The sequence below is a fragment of the Ischnura elegans genome, chromosome 8 (genome assembly GCF_921293095.1).
Source record: "Ischnura elegans chromosome 8, ioIscEleg1.1, whole genome shotgun sequence".
NCBI lineage: Eukaryota > Metazoa > Arthropoda > Insecta > Odonata > Coenagrionidae > Ischnura > Ischnura elegans.
Genome location: NC_060253.1, coordinates 113,891,774 through 113,910,293, shown reverse-complemented (window position 1 = coordinate 113,910,293; position 18,520 = coordinate 113,891,774). Strand labels below are relative to the sequence as shown.

At 40.5% G+C, this 18,520-nt stretch overlaps 1 protein-coding gene across 3 annotated transcripts in view; it reads left to right on the top strand.

Annotated features, from left to right (window-relative positions):
* Window positions 1–18,520, top strand: part of LOC124163310 (pyrroline-5-carboxylate reductase-like) — a 131,878-nt gene that overhangs the window by 108,681 nt on the left and 4,677 nt on the right. For 2 of the 3 annotated variants that reach the window (XM_046540126.1, XM_046540125.1), the window contains one exon: window positions 1,404–1,569. The exons of the other annotated variant lie outside the window; for it this stretch is intronic. In XM_046540126.1, the coding sequence (XP_046396082.1) occupies window positions 1,404–1,569 (166 nt within the window). The remainder of the gene's footprint in view (window positions 1–1,403; window positions 1,570–18,520) is intronic. 3 annotated transcript variants of the gene reach the window in all.

The window sequence follows — 18,520 nt, the reverse complement described above, 5'->3', positions numbered from 1 at the left end:
AAATCAATTCTCACGGACCTAAAAATTTCTTTTAATACTTACTACCTTCCCGAAAACAGACGACGAGATTTAACCTTAAGAGGAACTTTCCCTTCGGTAGCAGACGGATATATTCTCTCTGAACTGCAAACATTAGGATTCCCCATCATTTCCTGCACCCGTATATTCTCCACCCGACCTTCTCCCGCCCAGGACAAACTTCTGTCCCCCGCTATCCCACTCAAAGTGTCCACGTCAACTCCGAAAATGCCATAGATGCAGCGACATTATGGCACTTAATTCTCTTACCGTTCTCGAAATCAAAATTGATATTTTAAAAAAACCTTCTCTCCATGTACTGTGCCACAGATGATAGGCCATCGGCCATACAAAAAAACCATTGCTTCCTCCCTCTGAGATGTGTAAAATGCGCCGGCGATGACGCGCCATTCGACTGTAAAAACCCCAAGACCAACCTGCCATATGCACTCTCTGCACATGCGAACACCCGGCGAGATATCAATGGTTTTAATAAAGGAGTCGAACTTGACTAAGTGTTTTCGTTTACATTATGAATATTCTGTACTTCCACTGATTCTCCGAATTCAAGCTTAGTAATTCTAACTTCCTCTGGCTCCATCACCTTTCGCCAAATAGCGATTGCTCAGGGACTGAAATCGGTCTTTCCTTTTAACCATCTATATCCAAAATGTTTAATTCATGGAGTTTGGAAGTTTATTTCAAATATCCATGGCTTTGGATCACAGAATCACTTATTGCTCTCCTAGATCCTCATCTGTCAACATAACTGTTTCCCGATATAGACAATTACGGCGCTGAAGTCGACTTAAAGCTCAAGTGTAGCTACCGCACCACAATTAAGATTAGACGTGAGTGAAGTCACTTAAGTTAAGTCTGTAGTGTAGACAAAGCAAATGCCACAGTATTTTCACCGAATGAACTACTTATTTATAGAACGACGGTTTACTACATGAATTTGAGACTTAGCACTCCATGTTTACTTCATTTCTATCAGATGGCTAGCAATTACAGAGGTTAGGGACTGTTTGTGAAGGTTTTCCAGCGATGAAAACTCGGGGCTAGTATCACCAACAAAATAGCCTCATAAAAACAATTTTTTACTGCTAGTCATAGGCTGTGCTCCAGCTATCTCTCGTAATGGCGGGTGTCTCGCAATAGCCTGTACTCGCTTCAACGTAGTTCCACTGTTTATCGTTTTGATTAGAATATCTTCTCAGAAAACGTTGTGTGGTATTTCCTTCTTGTAATATTATCCTCATGTTTCATCTATCATAAATTTTTAAAGCAAACCAATTTAGTTTAAACATTTTAATTTTTCCTCTTAGTCATGAAATTTGACAAATTAGTACCTCAGCTACGAATTGTATCGTTTATCCAATCAGGTATTCAGTATTGCTGAAGCGTTGGCTGACGGAGGTGTGAAAATGGGTTTGCCGAGGGTCCTGGCTGTGAATCTGGTATCCCAAACTATTCTTGGTGCTGCTAAAATGATTCAGAAAACTGGTCGTCACACTGCAGTTCTGAGGGATGAAGTCACATCACCTGGGGGTATGTATTTCAAATAGATCATCTGCCCTAATTTTCTCCACTGAGAGAGCGATTGACAAAAATAATACACAGTATTTGGATATGTTGTGGAATCTCGGTGTAACGAGTGCTTAGGATGCCTGGAAAATTGTTCGCTACATTTGGTGCTCATTTCATTAGAAAGATGAAGTCCCTCAATTTTCGTATTCAACTCTTTACTCAATTTACATATTCACTGCTTTTCTTTCCTATCTGTGCATTTCCACAGAGTTCTGAAGATACTTGTTTGCATTTTTTGCGTGTTTATCAATAACTTTTAAAATAAAATTTCACAAAACTATAATTTCAAAATCAACGCATAGTACATTGCTGTGTAGACCGTTGTGTGAGGTAAAATGTCATATATGGGATATCTACATAACAGAATATCATATGTAAGATCATGGTCTCGGATGCAGTTTGAGATGCTCCAAATGAGGAGGTCAGTATTTATTTACAACTTACTTGTTAGTAAAGCCAAAGTTTGCTGGGAAGCCTCAGTGACGCATGTCAGTGAGAGCAAACAGAAAATACCCGGGATCTAATGCAGCTCTCTCAACATCTCTACAGCCTAATTAAGAAAATAATTCTGAGAGTACAGTAGCGCTGCGATATAACGAGCTTGGATACAACAAAGTTTTGAAATCGCAAACTATTTTTTTCTGGTCCTGATGAAATTTACAATAAAATGCATAGTGAAGCTTTGATGTTATGAAATTTCATAATTACGAACGAGGTCAGACTTAAGTAAGTTTTATTATCCATGATAGATGGTGTGGAGGAAGGGAACGAGTGGAGGATATATAGATGGACCGGAGAACATAGGATATACGGGCAAGAGCAAAAGAATTATGCAAACCCAGGCTGGTGATTTCATGGAAAAAACAATTGGTCCACGCTGAGGCACCGTGTTTTCTCAAAATTATCTCACGAATCTCTAAAAATTGACCCATTCAAAAGGATACATGCTTGTTGTTTCGTCCTTATTTTGGTTTCCACAATGATCAGAACTGAAATTTCAATCCCCAGTGTCCATTTTGTACGGAAGATACCGTCAGCATGGAAGGACCATTGCACCTGATAGAAGAATACCTCCAATCACCATAGTTATTTAATTCTTCTTCACTGGCGCAACTATTCAAAAGTGCACCAAACGAGTGTCCACACAACGCTAGATGATTGCCATATTGTCGAGTTCACTCTCTATTTTTAATCCTTGAGTCATTCTAGAGTTTCTATGCCATGTAACTTCGCAAATAAAGCAGACTGCCTGCTGAGATGGCTGGAGACACGTCAGATTAGCAAGTGGTGTTAAAACTATCAAGTTACCAGTGCAATCTTAGAATTTATTACGTGGGTCGGGTTACGAAAGGAAACTCACGAACGTCTTGCACTGAGTTCTAATGAAAACCAACTGCACAACCTTTATTTGTACTCAGGAGTGCCACAGATGGCAGCACAAGTTCAAAACCAAAACACACTACCTCCTGTACACAATCGGATGCAGCACGATATATACATGAATAGATGCGCGCTCAATCACAAAATATTTAACACTTCTCCTGTGCGTACAGTATTTGCCATGTCACAACTTGGAACAAGGTACATATGTTCATATAGCCTCAAAAAATATGCATTAATGCAATACTTGAATTCACCAAACTCTGGTAGTCAAAATACTCCAAGCCACTCCACTTATTCCCCTAGTCTTAGGTCCATTAAGTGGTTTTATGAATATGTCTGCGCCAGTGGCGCAGCGAGGGGGGGTTTTGGGGGACATAACCCCCCCCCCCCCAGAGCTCAGAGAAATTGAAAGCCGTAAAACTCGCCATTTTGAACCATTATTCTTAAACTTTTTCCGGAGGAGGGCCCCCGCAACTCCTGCTTACCTTGGTAGGTATGCATAACCCCCACACCCGTAACTATTAATTGCGACTAAAACCCCCCCTAGCCTTAATTCCTAGCTGCGCCCCTGGTCTGCGCTGCATTCATACTTGATCTCACATACTTAAATGAAATTTCACCTTCAAGAACCAGCTGTTTAATATAATGAAATTTAACACAGATATTATTGCATCTGTCTCATATAGACCTGGTTGATGCAATAGATATTGCACTTGTCTGCTAGGGCAAGACAAGGCTTTGGCGTAAATTTATCTTGGCCTATCTAATGCAAGAACTCCCACATCCATGCTACTTCCGCTGCACACTCATACAGGCATAGCAAAATAGTCAGCACACGTGCATGATGGCGCCACACATCTTTCTTTCCTGCTGCGCCAGCTCACAACACATCCACCTAAAGTAAATGCTTATCCTGAGACAGATCTATAATTCTCCCAATCATTGGCATAATCTGAGTTACTATAAGCAACTACATGGTCATTTGATTTACGCAAATGCAGAGCGCAGTGCCTTGTTTCCTTCAGGTAATGGTGGATATGTTTAATGTTACTCCAATTCCTCTCTGTTGGGTCATCACAGAATTGGCTAACATAACCCTAAGCACATGAAATGTCCAGCCATGTCGTGGATACAGTAATTGTCCTACTGCCTTCCGGTACATGCCAACACATACCTCCTTAATCACATCTCTATCAAAGGAAAAACATCCTACTTCCAGAGATGCACTAAATCCTCTGCAATTAGGTGGTAGGAATTCAGACAGTATCTCATCTATGTACTTTTCCTGGTCATCAACCATTTCATCTGTAATTGGCCTATGGATGTTCATAGATAAAAAATTTGCAACGTTACCTAAGTCCTTTACCTTCATATGCCTAGTCAGTTTCAGTTTGGCGTCTGTGAAATAACTAGGTCCCTCAGGTTACCTCAGTTTACCTGAGGATGACGCCGCTGCGTCGAAACTAGTCGTACCACGAAAATAAATTGGTGGATAAATACAAAGTTTGTTCTTTTTAATGCTGAAATAAACTTCCACAAAGTTGAGCCTGAGACAAAAGAGATTATCCCAGGTGTTCCATTCTCTCATCGTTCTCAAATCGCATAACATTCCACTCTCGGGAATAAGGCCCACATAAAGCCTCATTCACTGTATCCTTCACATCTGGGACAAATTGCGTTTCATATTTCGTCACATTACAACAAGGGAGGCTGCATGGCACCCTCTGGACCCTCAGTCTCACTCTGATCATCCTGCACCCTGATTATTTAACTGTGAGAAGGGTGAGAACGATGTCGTTGCCAGGGGCAATGCGATTCCTACGACGGAAGGTGATAGCAGCGATTATGAAACCGTGATCGCACTCTTTATTACGCTGCGAACGTCATCGGCCTATCACGTTCGAAACCGATGGTGACAAGCATATGCTGACATAAAAACGAGCACTAAATACAAATATTAGCAAAAAATTATTGTTTATGTAATTTAAAAATGCCCTATAATCGAGTAAAAACTAATAAAATTCTTAATTATTTCTACTGGAGTGCTCTCTTGACATTATTATTTGTCCACGTTGTTCAATTGTTATGTGCCCATGGTAGTGAATTCGATCGAGCACCTTTATTTTCACACAGCAAATTGGAAAGTACTGCTAATTGTTATCCACATCCGTGATTAAAACGTCAATTACTTTATAGGTATCGAAGTTTAATTATCAACATTTGCCAAGTACGTTCTCCAATATATCAACATCGTTCAACTCCATTTCGATTTTTTAATCACCATAAATCAACTATTAACTACTTACATTCAAATCGCTAGCGCGATTACATTTCCATCATCATTTTAACATTAATTAGTTTCAATCCAAGGTCACGACTTTCCGACCATTCTCTACGATATAGCAAATATAATGACTGCAGCACCTCCCGGCGAGCATTAGCATAATAGATTACGTTATCACACATCGAAAAGTAATACTACACTTTCCTCATAACTTTACCATAATACGAGTACTATTACCGGAGTACGATCACTATTACTATAAGCGGAGCGAAGTACTTAGCCTTGAACTGTCTCCATTTTATGTTTTCATTGTTTGTTATTGTTATTTCATAGACTCCGCAGACGACGCATTCTCGGACAGAGATGTGTCGAAGGATTTCATTGGCTCTTCAGATTTCTCAGTGATACCAACCTCGCGCTCTCGTACCTATATGATACGCGCGATGACGGTGGCTAACATGATTGAGCGGAACATGATAGGAGAACGTGATTGTCATCTATCGCCGTCGCGTCGTCGCTGTCACATTTACACAATCGAGGTGCTGTTCCCTCTGCCTCGTCCCTTCGAGCCTGAACTGGATCGCCCTGGCCCCACCTTGCGCCTGCGCCTTACCCTCCATCCACTCTTGAAACGGCTCCCTCTCCGGGTTGGGATTCCAAAATGGCTTTTCCTCTGGGCTGGGATTTTTCAACCCTCTCCAGTCCCACCGGAAGTCTGAAATTTCATTCACATCTACAGACCTAAGATGACCTCTGGCTCCGACCTTGGATGGGTACGGGAATACATCTTCTCGGAAGATGACGTCTCTGCTGCTTATCACCTTTGCACCCCAAAGTCCCACAGACGATATCCTTTCACGCCTTCTTTATAGCTCAACACTTCGCACTCCTTGGCTATTGTTACAAAATTTCCCTGCTGCTGGGATTTCGGCAGCCACGCCCAAGCCTCACACCCGAATACCCGTAGACGTTCGATATCACTCCTCCTTAGTTTTCTCCCAACCATAAACCCCAATGGTTATGAGAAATTCAGTGAGGATGTTGTGCTCCTAACGTAACACGCTGTTTGCAAGAATGCCCCTGCCCAGAATGGAATCCATGGCTGTGCCAACATGCAACTAATCACGCAACACAGTGTTTGGTTTGTCCGCTGTGCAAGCCCATTTTGCTGCGGAGTCTATGGCGTGCTCCCCCTATGAATCGGCGAGGTATTTCTGCTCCAACGTGCTCTCCTCCGTTGTCACTATGCAGTTCTTTTATCCTCTTGTCATGCATACGCTCAGCGCTCGCTCTAAACCTTTTGGATTCCTTAGGAACCTCATCTTTCTTTTGCTATGGCAGTAGCAGACACGTGTCTTGATGCCTCATTTATGAACGTGACAATATATCTCTTTTGACCCACACACAATGTCGTGGTTGGCCCCATAATATCTGAGTGGAGACACTCTTCCGTCTTTGTTTCCTTACCATCAGGAAATTCTCTCCGCCTTAATTTACCTTGAATACATATAACGCGTTTTCCTCTTCTTCTATGGTTTTCCCGGGATTATCTCCATATTTACATCAAACTTCGACGTTTCCTTTTCTCCTGGCTGGCCAAGTCAAGTGTGTCACGTTGAATAACTGACTAAATTAGCTTTCTTATTGTCACTCGAGGATTTCTACTCTTACTCAATAGTGCTGGTTCCATTGACTGCAGACATGGTTCCTCTGTCATTTGCCAACAGACATCGAAAATCTATAAAACGGATTCGAAAGTCAGAAACTTACAGTAAATGCAGTTAGGAATAAGTGGAAACTCAATTAGCAAGTATTATGTATCACAATGCAGCAACTTTCGAAATGTAAAAAGGAATTTATTCCGAGCATCTCTGATTCAATCTGTGCATTCCGCCTAACGGTGCTTAACCTGAAATAAATCGGAATCACATATTATGTGCATCTCCATCTCATTCACCTATAGAACATTTGTTTTTGTCTGGTATTTTTTTTAACTTTCTGAACGCCTTTATTGATTTTTAAATTATATGCCGATACTCCCTGGGGTACCATCTGTGGTTTTTAATCTGCAATCACGTATCACTTGTTCAGGGGCGGTCTGGCCTGGCGGGCCATCGTCTTAGGCCCTGAGCACAGGGCCGGCCTCCAATATGCTCAAGTCCGTCGTGAAGGTGTGATAAATAAAGACTCAGATTACTTAAACCTAAGTTTTTTTGGAATTATGAAATTTTACGTTTTCATTAATTTGCTTTAGATTATATTAAAAAATGAAGTAATGGTGTCAAGGAATTAAGAGAACTTGATGCCCTTTTGAAAGGGCTGTTCGTAAAGGATATTTTTGATTTTTTTTAGATTTCAGGGCAGTTTTACTAAATAGAGCCAAAATAAATGATTAAAATTTATAGCTATGAAAATATCCCTTTTCACAGTATTTCCACTTACGGAATTGCTATTTCATATTTACTTTTGTAAGTTTTTAAGAGCCGGAAAGTCGTCAAAATCCATTTCCGGGCATGCAGTTTCCGGAAATTTTCCGGTGGAGGACCCTCAAATCCCGTAGTTGGCAAATGAGCCATGGCTCAATTACCCCAGAGCGCACTTGTTCATGACACGTGGAAATATCTTTGCGAATGAATCAGTAAAGAACATTACTCTGTTTAGAAGTAAAGTGATAATTGTGCACAATTTGGCAGCGATCCTTTTCTAAAAAGTTGGCGGCAATCACAAATCGCCTGAGAGTTATTTTCCCCGTGGCTGTCTTGAGAGTTTTGGTGTCTTTGGACGACTTTGGTCGACATTCAGGCTATGGGTGACCATTGTCATTCTCTATTCCGCGGACACTAACTGAACAATTTGGCGAAAACTGTATTGTATTATAAATCCCTCCTAAATTTCATCTATGATAACATTGGAACCCTCAAGTTAATGCCTCTTGCAGCTGTTGTTGAAACTCCGACTGTATGTATTAACTGATAACAGTATCTTTTGTTCTGTATCTTATTTCTCAGAATGGCAGTCTCTTTGCAGTTAAATCTCACGCCTTTTCAGTAGAAATAGAGTTCATTTGTTCATTACTTCAAGAATCTCGGTTAGTGGTAGTTTGGTGGGGCCAAGAACCAACCAGGCATATTGGACCAAGCAATGCTCGAGCGCGACCCTTTTCCAAACCCTTCCCCGAGATTTTCCGGGTCCTCGGGAGACGGCCGTCGCAGCAGGAGCCCACCTCCACCCATAAGACCTGTGGTAGTATATTTTTTACTTTGCTAATTCCAATACTTAGGGGTAAATAAATACACTAATAATATTCCTCGCGGTTGAGCGGTTAAATGCGTCTTTTGATCTAGGTTCTACGATGAGAAATAAGGATTTTACGAAAAGTGAACAAATTTACGCCGATTAACTACAGAGAATTGGCTACGCCGAAATTGTGTGAGGGGAGGGGGAAAGAAAGAAACTCCTTTTTCTTCCCCCACTCCACTTTTTAGCTCGTCCACGTGTTTCCGGAATTCTGGTGACGACTGCTAAGGTATTAGGCTGATTGAGAGTTTTAACCATCGTACATTGTTTTATTAATTATTCTACCTGCGGATCTGGATCTACATAGCTACATGCGAGCCACTTGTAATGCGTTTGGCAGGGGGTGAGCAGTCACCACCACGCAATATAGTACCAACAAGCACGCTCCCAACGGAGCAATGGAGAAATATAAGCACGCAATCTACGTCTACAGAATGCGCTGCGAGCCACCTCTAGGGTGTTTGGCAGAGGATGATCAGTCACCAACATGCAGCATGCAATGGAAGCGCAACATGTATACCACAGAATAAAAGTAACAGAAGCAGACGAGATATATTGGCATGGCATCCTATTAGCAATGAAAGAACAGAGAGAAGGCACTTTTCCACGGGTTTATTAATGAAAGTACGCAGTTTTAGCTCGTCCAACTGTATGAGTGTATCCAGAATTCTGTACATCTGCATAACTCAATGCGAGCCACCTCTAGGGTGTGTGGCAGGGGGTGACCAATGACTAGGATCCCCTCAAGCGCGCTCCCCAATGGAACAATGGAAAAATAAAAGCATGCAATCTATAACTACATACTACCCAGCGAGCGACCTACACGGTGCTTTGCACGGGGTGGTCAATCTCCAACATTCAGCATGTTGGAGCAATACGTACACCGCACGTTCGTAAAATATTAAAAATAATAATTTACAAAATATACGAGCACATTCATTTGTTTCAATAACTCAGCACAATGCTCAATGCCAAAAAACTGTTGTATCATGAGTATTAGTGAAAGGGTATTTCACTTAATGACAGTAGCCCCTACCCGTATCTAAAGTAATCGCGTGATAGATAGCAAAGGTATTCTAATAGATACTTCAATCCAAAGCCATTAAAATCCGAATTAATCAGTAAAAGGTTTATATCATTGTCGCTTTATCGAGTCTCTTCTATGGCCTAGGGGGAAAACAGAATGAAACCAATATCTAACACTACATATTGCTCTGCAAACCACCTACAGAGGTGTTTGGCAGGGAGGGATCAATCGCCAGCATGCAGAATGCAAGAGAGGCATTGCTACCTTCGTCAGAAAATAAACTGCTCTTGGATTTATGTAATTGACAGAGATTCCTTTCGAGTTGTTCTTTGAGGTCAGTAACACCAACAAAACTGTCGTAGCAACTTTTCAGGTACCTGGCAGCTCTTCTTTGCACGCGTTCTATCTCTGTTTTCAAGCCTATTTCATGACGATCACAACATGGTTACTATTCGAAATGGGGTATAACGAGAGAAGCAGCTAATTTCTCTCACTTTGTCGTCACTATTTCTTAGTATCCTTCGGAAAAACCTAATTTACGATTAGCATGACCTGTTACTTCCCGAATATGTTTATTCAACGATAGATCATTATTGCGTCTAACTCCTTAACTCTTTACGGAGTCTAAAATGAATAATATTAAATCATTGGGTTCTAAATAGTAGTGTAGAAGAACCTTTATTGTAATCCATTTTGTTTCTTCTGAACTACTATTGTAATTACTAGTGTAACAATTGGTAACTTTAACTGCACTACTATTATTAGTGTAACATTGAGAAATCTATCATCTCGGTACAACATAATGGTGATAAATTGGTAAATATACATACCTGCACACTTAACGAAAACACCCCTTCCGGTTTATGTACAATTCGCCTAACTACCCCCCCCCCCCCCCACCGGACTCACAATCGGAACATGGGTGCAGTCGATACAACCCACTATTCCAGGAAATTGACCTTTTTCGTAAAAAGATCTCTTGAAACTAACAGTATCTTCCTCCGAACTTGGCAACTTCATGTATTGAGGTAATAATGCCACTAGGTCATTACTGATGCTCTGTAACTATTACCAAATATTTGTCACGAAATACCTTATAACTCTTCCCCTACAAATGGAAAGTTTACGCTCATACAAGCACCAAACTAAGGCGAAAGTTTACCTTAATTATTTTGGACACCATCTCCTGCGTAACTCCGGCAAGATCGCCGCAAACTAACTGCAATCGAGATTTAATAATGTACTTCATGATCAACGCGACAAGATACAGAATATAAATCTTACGTAAAAGATACCCCACACCTGAAATGACCCGGTGGCGTAAAACCTCAAGGCCAGCTTCAAAATATCTGGAATCGGTAAACCACGGTTGTTTAAACGATCACTCCTCACATAGGGTAATAAAACGTCATGTACGGTTCGCTTGGATAAACGATACCACTGGTGGAATTCCGCTTCTGGATGTAATACTCAATGAGATTTTGCCTATTCTTTAGACGCATTCTTCCAACATAAATGTACGGCTCTTCCATCACGTACCTATAGAGCGCTCCACATTTAGTTGACAGTATGGGCTCTTATGGAGAATCGTTTCTCATGTTAATCTCAATAAGAGCGTTTCTACGCGTCACTGACTGACCGTTACACCCTGTTTTTGTTCATGTATTTCCCCTTTCACTTAATACAAATCAATTTAGGAACTTTCTGGAGGATTACACCAAAAACAAGTTAGTGAAAGCATACACTGGCTATGGTACCACCCTGTGACCCCAGTAGAACCGGAGATTTTAAACTTCAAAGTCGTCGTCACTGACTGACAAAAATGAAACTCCGTTTTGTGACATTGTCACATTTCTTCGCATTGCTCTGAAATTATGCAAGATAAAGAAAATCCACGAAATACGTAAAATAGTTCTAAGTGTTGCCCAAACGTATGCAAAATCGTGACTTTGTGTAAGTAATGGTTTCCTCTCTTTGGCCATAAAAATGGAGCGTCACTGACTGACGGGAATTGTCACTGACTGACACATGTGATTTGATGCGTGTTAACTTTTCTTTTTCATGGAATGAGCATTGCAAAATATATGTATATTGAATACAAAAATTTATTTAAAAGAAACAATAAAGTTGCATAGCTAGGGGTATGTCCAGGGGGTCCGGACCACCACCCCCCCCCCCCCCCCGAAATTATTTTCACAAAAGAAGAACACAATTATTTTCCTTCCAGAAAAAAGTGTTAAAATTAGTTTAGAACCCTCTATCTAGTACCCTGTTTTTAAAACATTTTCCCCCTGTGTTAGACCCCCCGTGAACGAAATTCCTGGCTACCCCACTGAAACATAAGCACATAGTATGTATTTTATCCAGGAATTTTGCTTCGATTTCTATATTCTCGCTTAAAATGGTGAGTACTCCTAGCACTATGATCTATTGCGTAAGGAGACATCTTAATTATATTTATAGCAACTAACTCCACATGGTGAGTGAGTGTGTTCTGAATGGGTGAAATGCCGTGCCAATGTTAGTCCAGCATTTCATTGGAGGCTGAAATGCCGTGTACAGGGATCTCTGCAAATTTTATTTTCATGCTGTTTTAATTACACACTCATACTGCATTTATTACAGGAGAACCCGACTTAAAAGCTTCCCAGGTCATGTTTCTGCCTTTGCCCCCAACTACATCAACACCACCCTTGCCATGATCTGTTACGACTTCATTGCCGCTCTCTATTCTTCCTGTTTAATTCCTCGCGTTCACCTCTTTACTTTTTCCTCCCACGATGCTCGCGCTGTCTCTCTGCTCCCGTCTTTGCCATCTTAATAAATCCTGACATATGTTACAATTAAGGATTTCAGATCTCAACAATCATTCTGCTCCTATGTCCCGCCTTCACAACAAACGTACCGAAGCGACGCGACGACAATGAAGGTGACGGTGATACACGGCATGCCGAAGTCAACAATTGGCAAAAAAATAAAATATTCCGCTGCATAAACAAACAATTTACCAAGAAAAATAAAACGGATATAACATTATTACTCGAGGAACATATTATGCCACGAATTTAGTGTACCAGTCGGGGCCAATGAAGCGCACGCACCAAAATTTGAAACTTGAGCAATACCACAGGTTAAAATGTCAGTCAGTGACGGCCCTCAGGAACAAAAACGGCGAATGCTGGGCAATTGTTTTATTCTGATCATTCATCCTTGGGATGGACTTGATTTGGATACGAAATGATTTATCTCCCGCATCCCTCGATTTTGGTCAGCGGAAAAAATGTATGTCAATCGTCACTGACTGACACCAAAACGACGCACTGTTGCGTTACATTCCTCTGCATGACCATGTGGCTTTCAAGTATTGATGAAATGGATTGGTAAGACACAGTCATGATTGGGGAGAATGGTTAACTGTAAATTTTCATAGAAAAAACCTATCTTAGTTGCGAAATCTTCAGTAATACATTGGCTCTGTAAACGGAATCATTTGCTCTTGTGATACGAGAGCTCAATTCCGCGGCGTTTTCGTAAAAAATGGTTGGAGTATGGGGAGAAACAGGTACGGATTATTAAAATTTGGAATATTTACACCATGTCAGGACTTTGAACGGTCCATTTACCTCAAATTGAATTTTTGAACCCTAGTATGACAGTTACGTAGATAATTATATAGCCCTTATTAGGCTAGGAGCGCGGTGTTGTCAATAGCAGCACGAAAATTAATGTTGCGTTATGCACTGATTAAAAATTGCATTCTAATGTAGAAAGAGATGCTGCATTCATTGATTCTAATAGTTTTTCGCTAAAAATTATTACCAAAGCTATAAAAAACATTTCCTTAAATTTCCGTCGGAAATGTGTATTTTTTTTACTTTGTCTTCTTCTCGCAATTTCTGCCTGACCGTTGTCTGTATTGAATTGAATCTTCTGCACTATTCTTCACACTATTTTCTCTTTGAAAGTTTTCACCCATTGTACAAATATTGAGTTAAAATGTTGTTATGCCGACGTAACACCCTTTAGGACAAGAAAATTTTGATTTTTGCAAGGTAAAAAGTAGTCGCCTACTAACTTACGTTTCTTACGTCAAAGGTCCCTATATGCTGCGTATCGAATGTGAAGAATACTACAAAGTTATTTTTGCTGAAAAAATTATTAACTTACATCAATTCTGAAGGGAGTTACAAGGTTTTGATCTTAAGAAAAAATATTACGGCGCCGCTGGGCCGGGCTTCTTGCTTTTTCTTGCGCGCAGAGGGAAAATTCTCGGGCGGAAAAGGAATTTTTTGTCAATGCGTACTATGAAATGTATTTATCTGTTCGTTTGATATCCTAAACAGGGAATACTCATACGTCGTAACAGCAGTGTTTTTATCTGAATACATTGATACACGAAAGTAAGCAAGCGGCTTGGAAATAAGACGCTTTCGCCTTGGGTGTTTCGGTCCCATCGCGGAAACCAAGAAAGAGAATACATAATCTGTGCGAAACACTACCCCATCCAGTGCACGCCTTTTACAAAAGGGGGCTTGGGTTTTTTCTGAGTTCCTTCCATAGGGTACCATAAAACCTGCACCAGAATCGACCATAGCCGAAGGGGTCGCGGAAAGAATTTACGAAGGCGTTCAGTTTGTCATTGCATTTTTTTGAGTGAACAAGTGTTGTGTGGTCTGCTGAATTTGAGAATTGTGAAGTGTGTTTTACACTTATCTCTGCTGTTACACGCCCAATCAATTTGTCCGATACAAAGAAGAGGAGAAAAGGTGAGAAGCTCATAAGCCGCGAAAGACAGTTGGTGCTCACAGTCTTCTCGTACTTCAGGAAATCTCTCAGTATTAGTGAGGTCTGCTGAGAAGCTTCGAAGGCTACTGGGTGCTCGGACTCTACTGTTTACAGAAAGAGAAAGGATAGCTCCCGTGGTCGATTGGTAACTCCTTCAAAAACTAAAGAAATTAGACAGCCTTACAAAAATTCGAGAGCAGTGATTTTCGACGATTTTGTAAGATCGGAAATTAGAAGGAAGGTACATGAATCCTTCGTGAAAAATATTCCTGTTTCGTTACAAAAAGAACTCAATGGATGAGCATGAAGAAGTGAGTGGCGAGTGTTAAGAGAGATGTTTTGAGCACTCACTTCTTGCAAACCTACCCGAAGGATCAATTATAGTGGTAGATAATGCCTCTTATTACTCAAGGAAATTGGAATCCTAGCCTACTATAAGGTGGAGGAAAAAGAACATTAAGGTAATTAGCTTTGAAGATGTCAGCTTGAAAAGAGATCTTTAATTTACAATAAACGAAGTACGGGAAAATTTTGAAAAATTAAAGATTGACGATGTCTTATACAACATCGCCTTTCATGTAATACTAGCCAGAGCCAAAAAATATTGCATAATATGGGAGGAATAGAAATTTTGTCTCATTCAGGAGTGGCGATAATTTTTATTATCCTTCAATTTATTGTTATTTTTTACATTACAGATTATTCATTATTCAGCTTGTGCATTGAATAAGTACATACATAAAATAACAAAAGACTTTTCCTTTTATATTGCAGCAAAGGTATTGTAATTTACGATAAAAAAATTCCTTAATTTACGCCGTCTTTCGTGCGATCCCTAACTCCTTTTTTAACTAAACCATTTTGGCGCCATATTATGTGTGGTTGCATACGCTGTTAGGATGCCTGCCGGCGGAGCGGAAGCTTGGCAACACTGTTATCCATAAGGCCCGTACTGTCAACTAAATGTGGAACGCTCCATAGCAAATTCAGCGTCCATGTTATTGGTATGGTTGTTTATTTCATTGCCATTACCGACTTCACTTTTTTCGTTCTTTTTATGCGTTTTCTTTCTTAAAGACATATATGATGAAATAAATAAACATCACCAAATAAAAAAGCGTAATTTTAATTAAATTTTAATCACATACTGCGACATTTGTATAAAAATGCCGAAATCCGGAGGTTAACGACACATTCCGTCATAGTAGGCCTTGGAACCGTTCCTACAATTTAGTAGGAAGGTCTGAGCCACGCTCTAAGTATTAGGAAAAGAATCGATATGCTTGTAGATAGTTTGTCCTACAAAGGAACGCCTAAAAAACGCTTTGACGTTGACTTCCCCCTAGTAACGCGTCAAACAGGAGGAGTCTTTGTTGTAAGATCGTCAGAGAATACGGCCCTTATAGTTCTTGAAATAATTAGTCCATCTATACCTGAAAATAGGAAATCTATATCCAATACGTTGAAGTACTGCTGTGAGTAACTTGTTTACTCCCGTTAGTAATTTCATTGGTGGCGTAAATGCGTTATGTAATTCATAAGTGGTAATTTTAATAATTATTTTGCTTCTTAACATTAATTGTCGGCCTCGGTGTCGGTGGGGTAAAGTCCTCGCCTGCCATAGGTCGTAGGTTCGAATCCCACCTGGGTAGGTGATCCCTATGCAGGGCATGGGTGTTTATATTGTGTATTGTTTATCCTACGTGGTAAGGCCTTAAAATGCTGTTTACGGGGAAGTTGGAAATAATTTTTTCTAAATAAATAAATAAATTATGGAAATTCCCGACACTCAAAAGTGGTATTGTGAAAAGATTACGCAACAGCTATAAAAGAAGCTAGAGAAAGAAATCGCTACAAAACTACGCTACACATCTGAGATACAAAGTCGCGCTACAAAGACATTGAAAAAAATATATTATTATACGAAACAAGCTGAAATATATATTACCAAACTGCGATACAAATCTTCACTACAAAGCCCCGCTACAAAACTGCATTACAAAACCAAGATACAAATCTGCAATAAAAAATTGCGCTGCAAACTTGTGCCGCATAACTACACTACAAAACTGGGCAACAAAACTGCGGTGTAAATCTGCGTAACCTAAATGTGCTATAAAACTAATATAACTGCTGCACTACAAATACTGCGGTACATGTGTGCGCTATATAACTACGCTACCTAACCGTGCTCCAAAACTGGGCTACATAACCTCGCTACCTAACTGTGCTCCAAAACTTGGCTACATAACCTCGCTACATAACTGCGCTACATAGCCTTCGCTACATAACTTCGCTACATAACCTCGCTACATAACCTCGTTACATAACTTCGCTTCATAGACTTACTACATAACTGCGCTAGATAACCTCGCTACATTACCTCGCTACATAACCTCGCTAAATAACTTCGCTACATAACTTCGCTGTATAACCTTGCTACATAACCTCGCTACAGGACTGCGCGATATAACCTCGCTACAGAACTGCGCGATATAACCTCTCTACATAGCTGCGCGACAAATCTACGCTACAAAAATGTGCTCCAAAAAAGAAACGAAAAATGTCGTAAAGAGCGGAAGACTAGAGAAAAGTGGATGAAAAATTTTTTGAAGACTTGGAAAACAGTATTAAACATGGAAAAGTAGAGGCCGCGTATAGGGTAGTGAGGAACCACTTCGAGGAAAGGGGCATAAGATGTAATTCCTTTAGCCCTCCCCTCCTCTTCCTCCCTAAAGACCTTTAGCCTTTTCCATACTAAAGACGTAAATATACGTGTGGAAGTTCTTCACCCGGGAGACGAAAGCCATATATTTCCGTCTGAGATTTTCCTGACCAAGAGAACGAAAGCCGTAATACGTTTTCTACCTCTCCCCCTTTTATGACGGTCGCGGGTGTACGACGTCTTTGGATCGGGACCCAACACTGCGGGGTTTAGGCTTAACCCTCAGAATCCGGAAGCAGTTACCCTGACCCCTCGTCTTTTATTACCCCTCTTAGATGTATCTATCCCGCTGCCCAACCGCAACTGCCTCCCCTAGCCGCCGCCAGCCCACGCCCCTGGAGTCACCGAAAGAGATCGTTTCTCAAGCGACTCTTCCGATGACAGCAGGAACGTGCTAAATGGCTGGGTCTCAAACGAAGTCCGTTCGAGGCGGCTCCTCGTCGTCTCGCAGCTTATAATAATCTTAATGAAACCGCGCTTACAATACAGTCAGTTTACGAAATAAATATTTGCTCTTTTCTCAAGAAATATAAACTAAGAATTGAATTCTTTGTTTTATGAGCTGCGTTTACAATTTTTAAACTACACTCTACGATAAATATTATTTTATATCTCGAGTGCTGTATAAACATCAACATGGAAATTGTTGCTTAATATTGACCTGCGTTAATTAATATTATTATGTGTTAAAATTGACCTTAGAACTTCGTTTAAAACTTGAAAATGCTCAGGAAATATTAGGAATTCAATTCAAAGTCTGCAATTTATGTGCAAGCAACAATTTTCCTCCTGCTAAATATATATAAGCAATACATAAGTTGACCGCTCCGTCCTCCCCATGGTAGACGTGTCACCTTTTTTGGTCGAATATCCGGAGTTGATACTGGAATGTCGCCTAAGGTAAACGCAAGGGTTAATGGGACAAAAACTATTGCGCTTCTTGATTCGGGTGCTATTTATTCTTGTGTTGACGAATCCTTTTTAGAGAAGGTACTTTTTCTGCCTAGTAAAATACGGGAAAGAGAAATTTTATGCCGTGGAGTGGGATCGTCGCCGATCAAAGTTTCCAAAACGGTTTTGCTGCGAATAAAAATTGATGGGTTAACCTGGGACCAGGAGTTACTGATTCTTCCGGGTTGTCCGGTTTCAATTATTTTAGGGGCGGACTTTATGGAGCACGCAGGTATGACCTTGAATTTTGTTAGCAAGACTTATTCTTTTAAGGCACGTCCCGGAGTGATAGGTTATGTACTCCCTACCGAAAATGAAGAAGCAGATGTGGATTCCGCGATATCTTCTAAGTTAAGTAATGATAAAAAAAGAGATTACAGAAATTATTGGAGAATATGGTGACGTAATCACAAAAAAATTGGGGTGTACTGACCGTTTGGAATATGACCTTCCGTTGTCT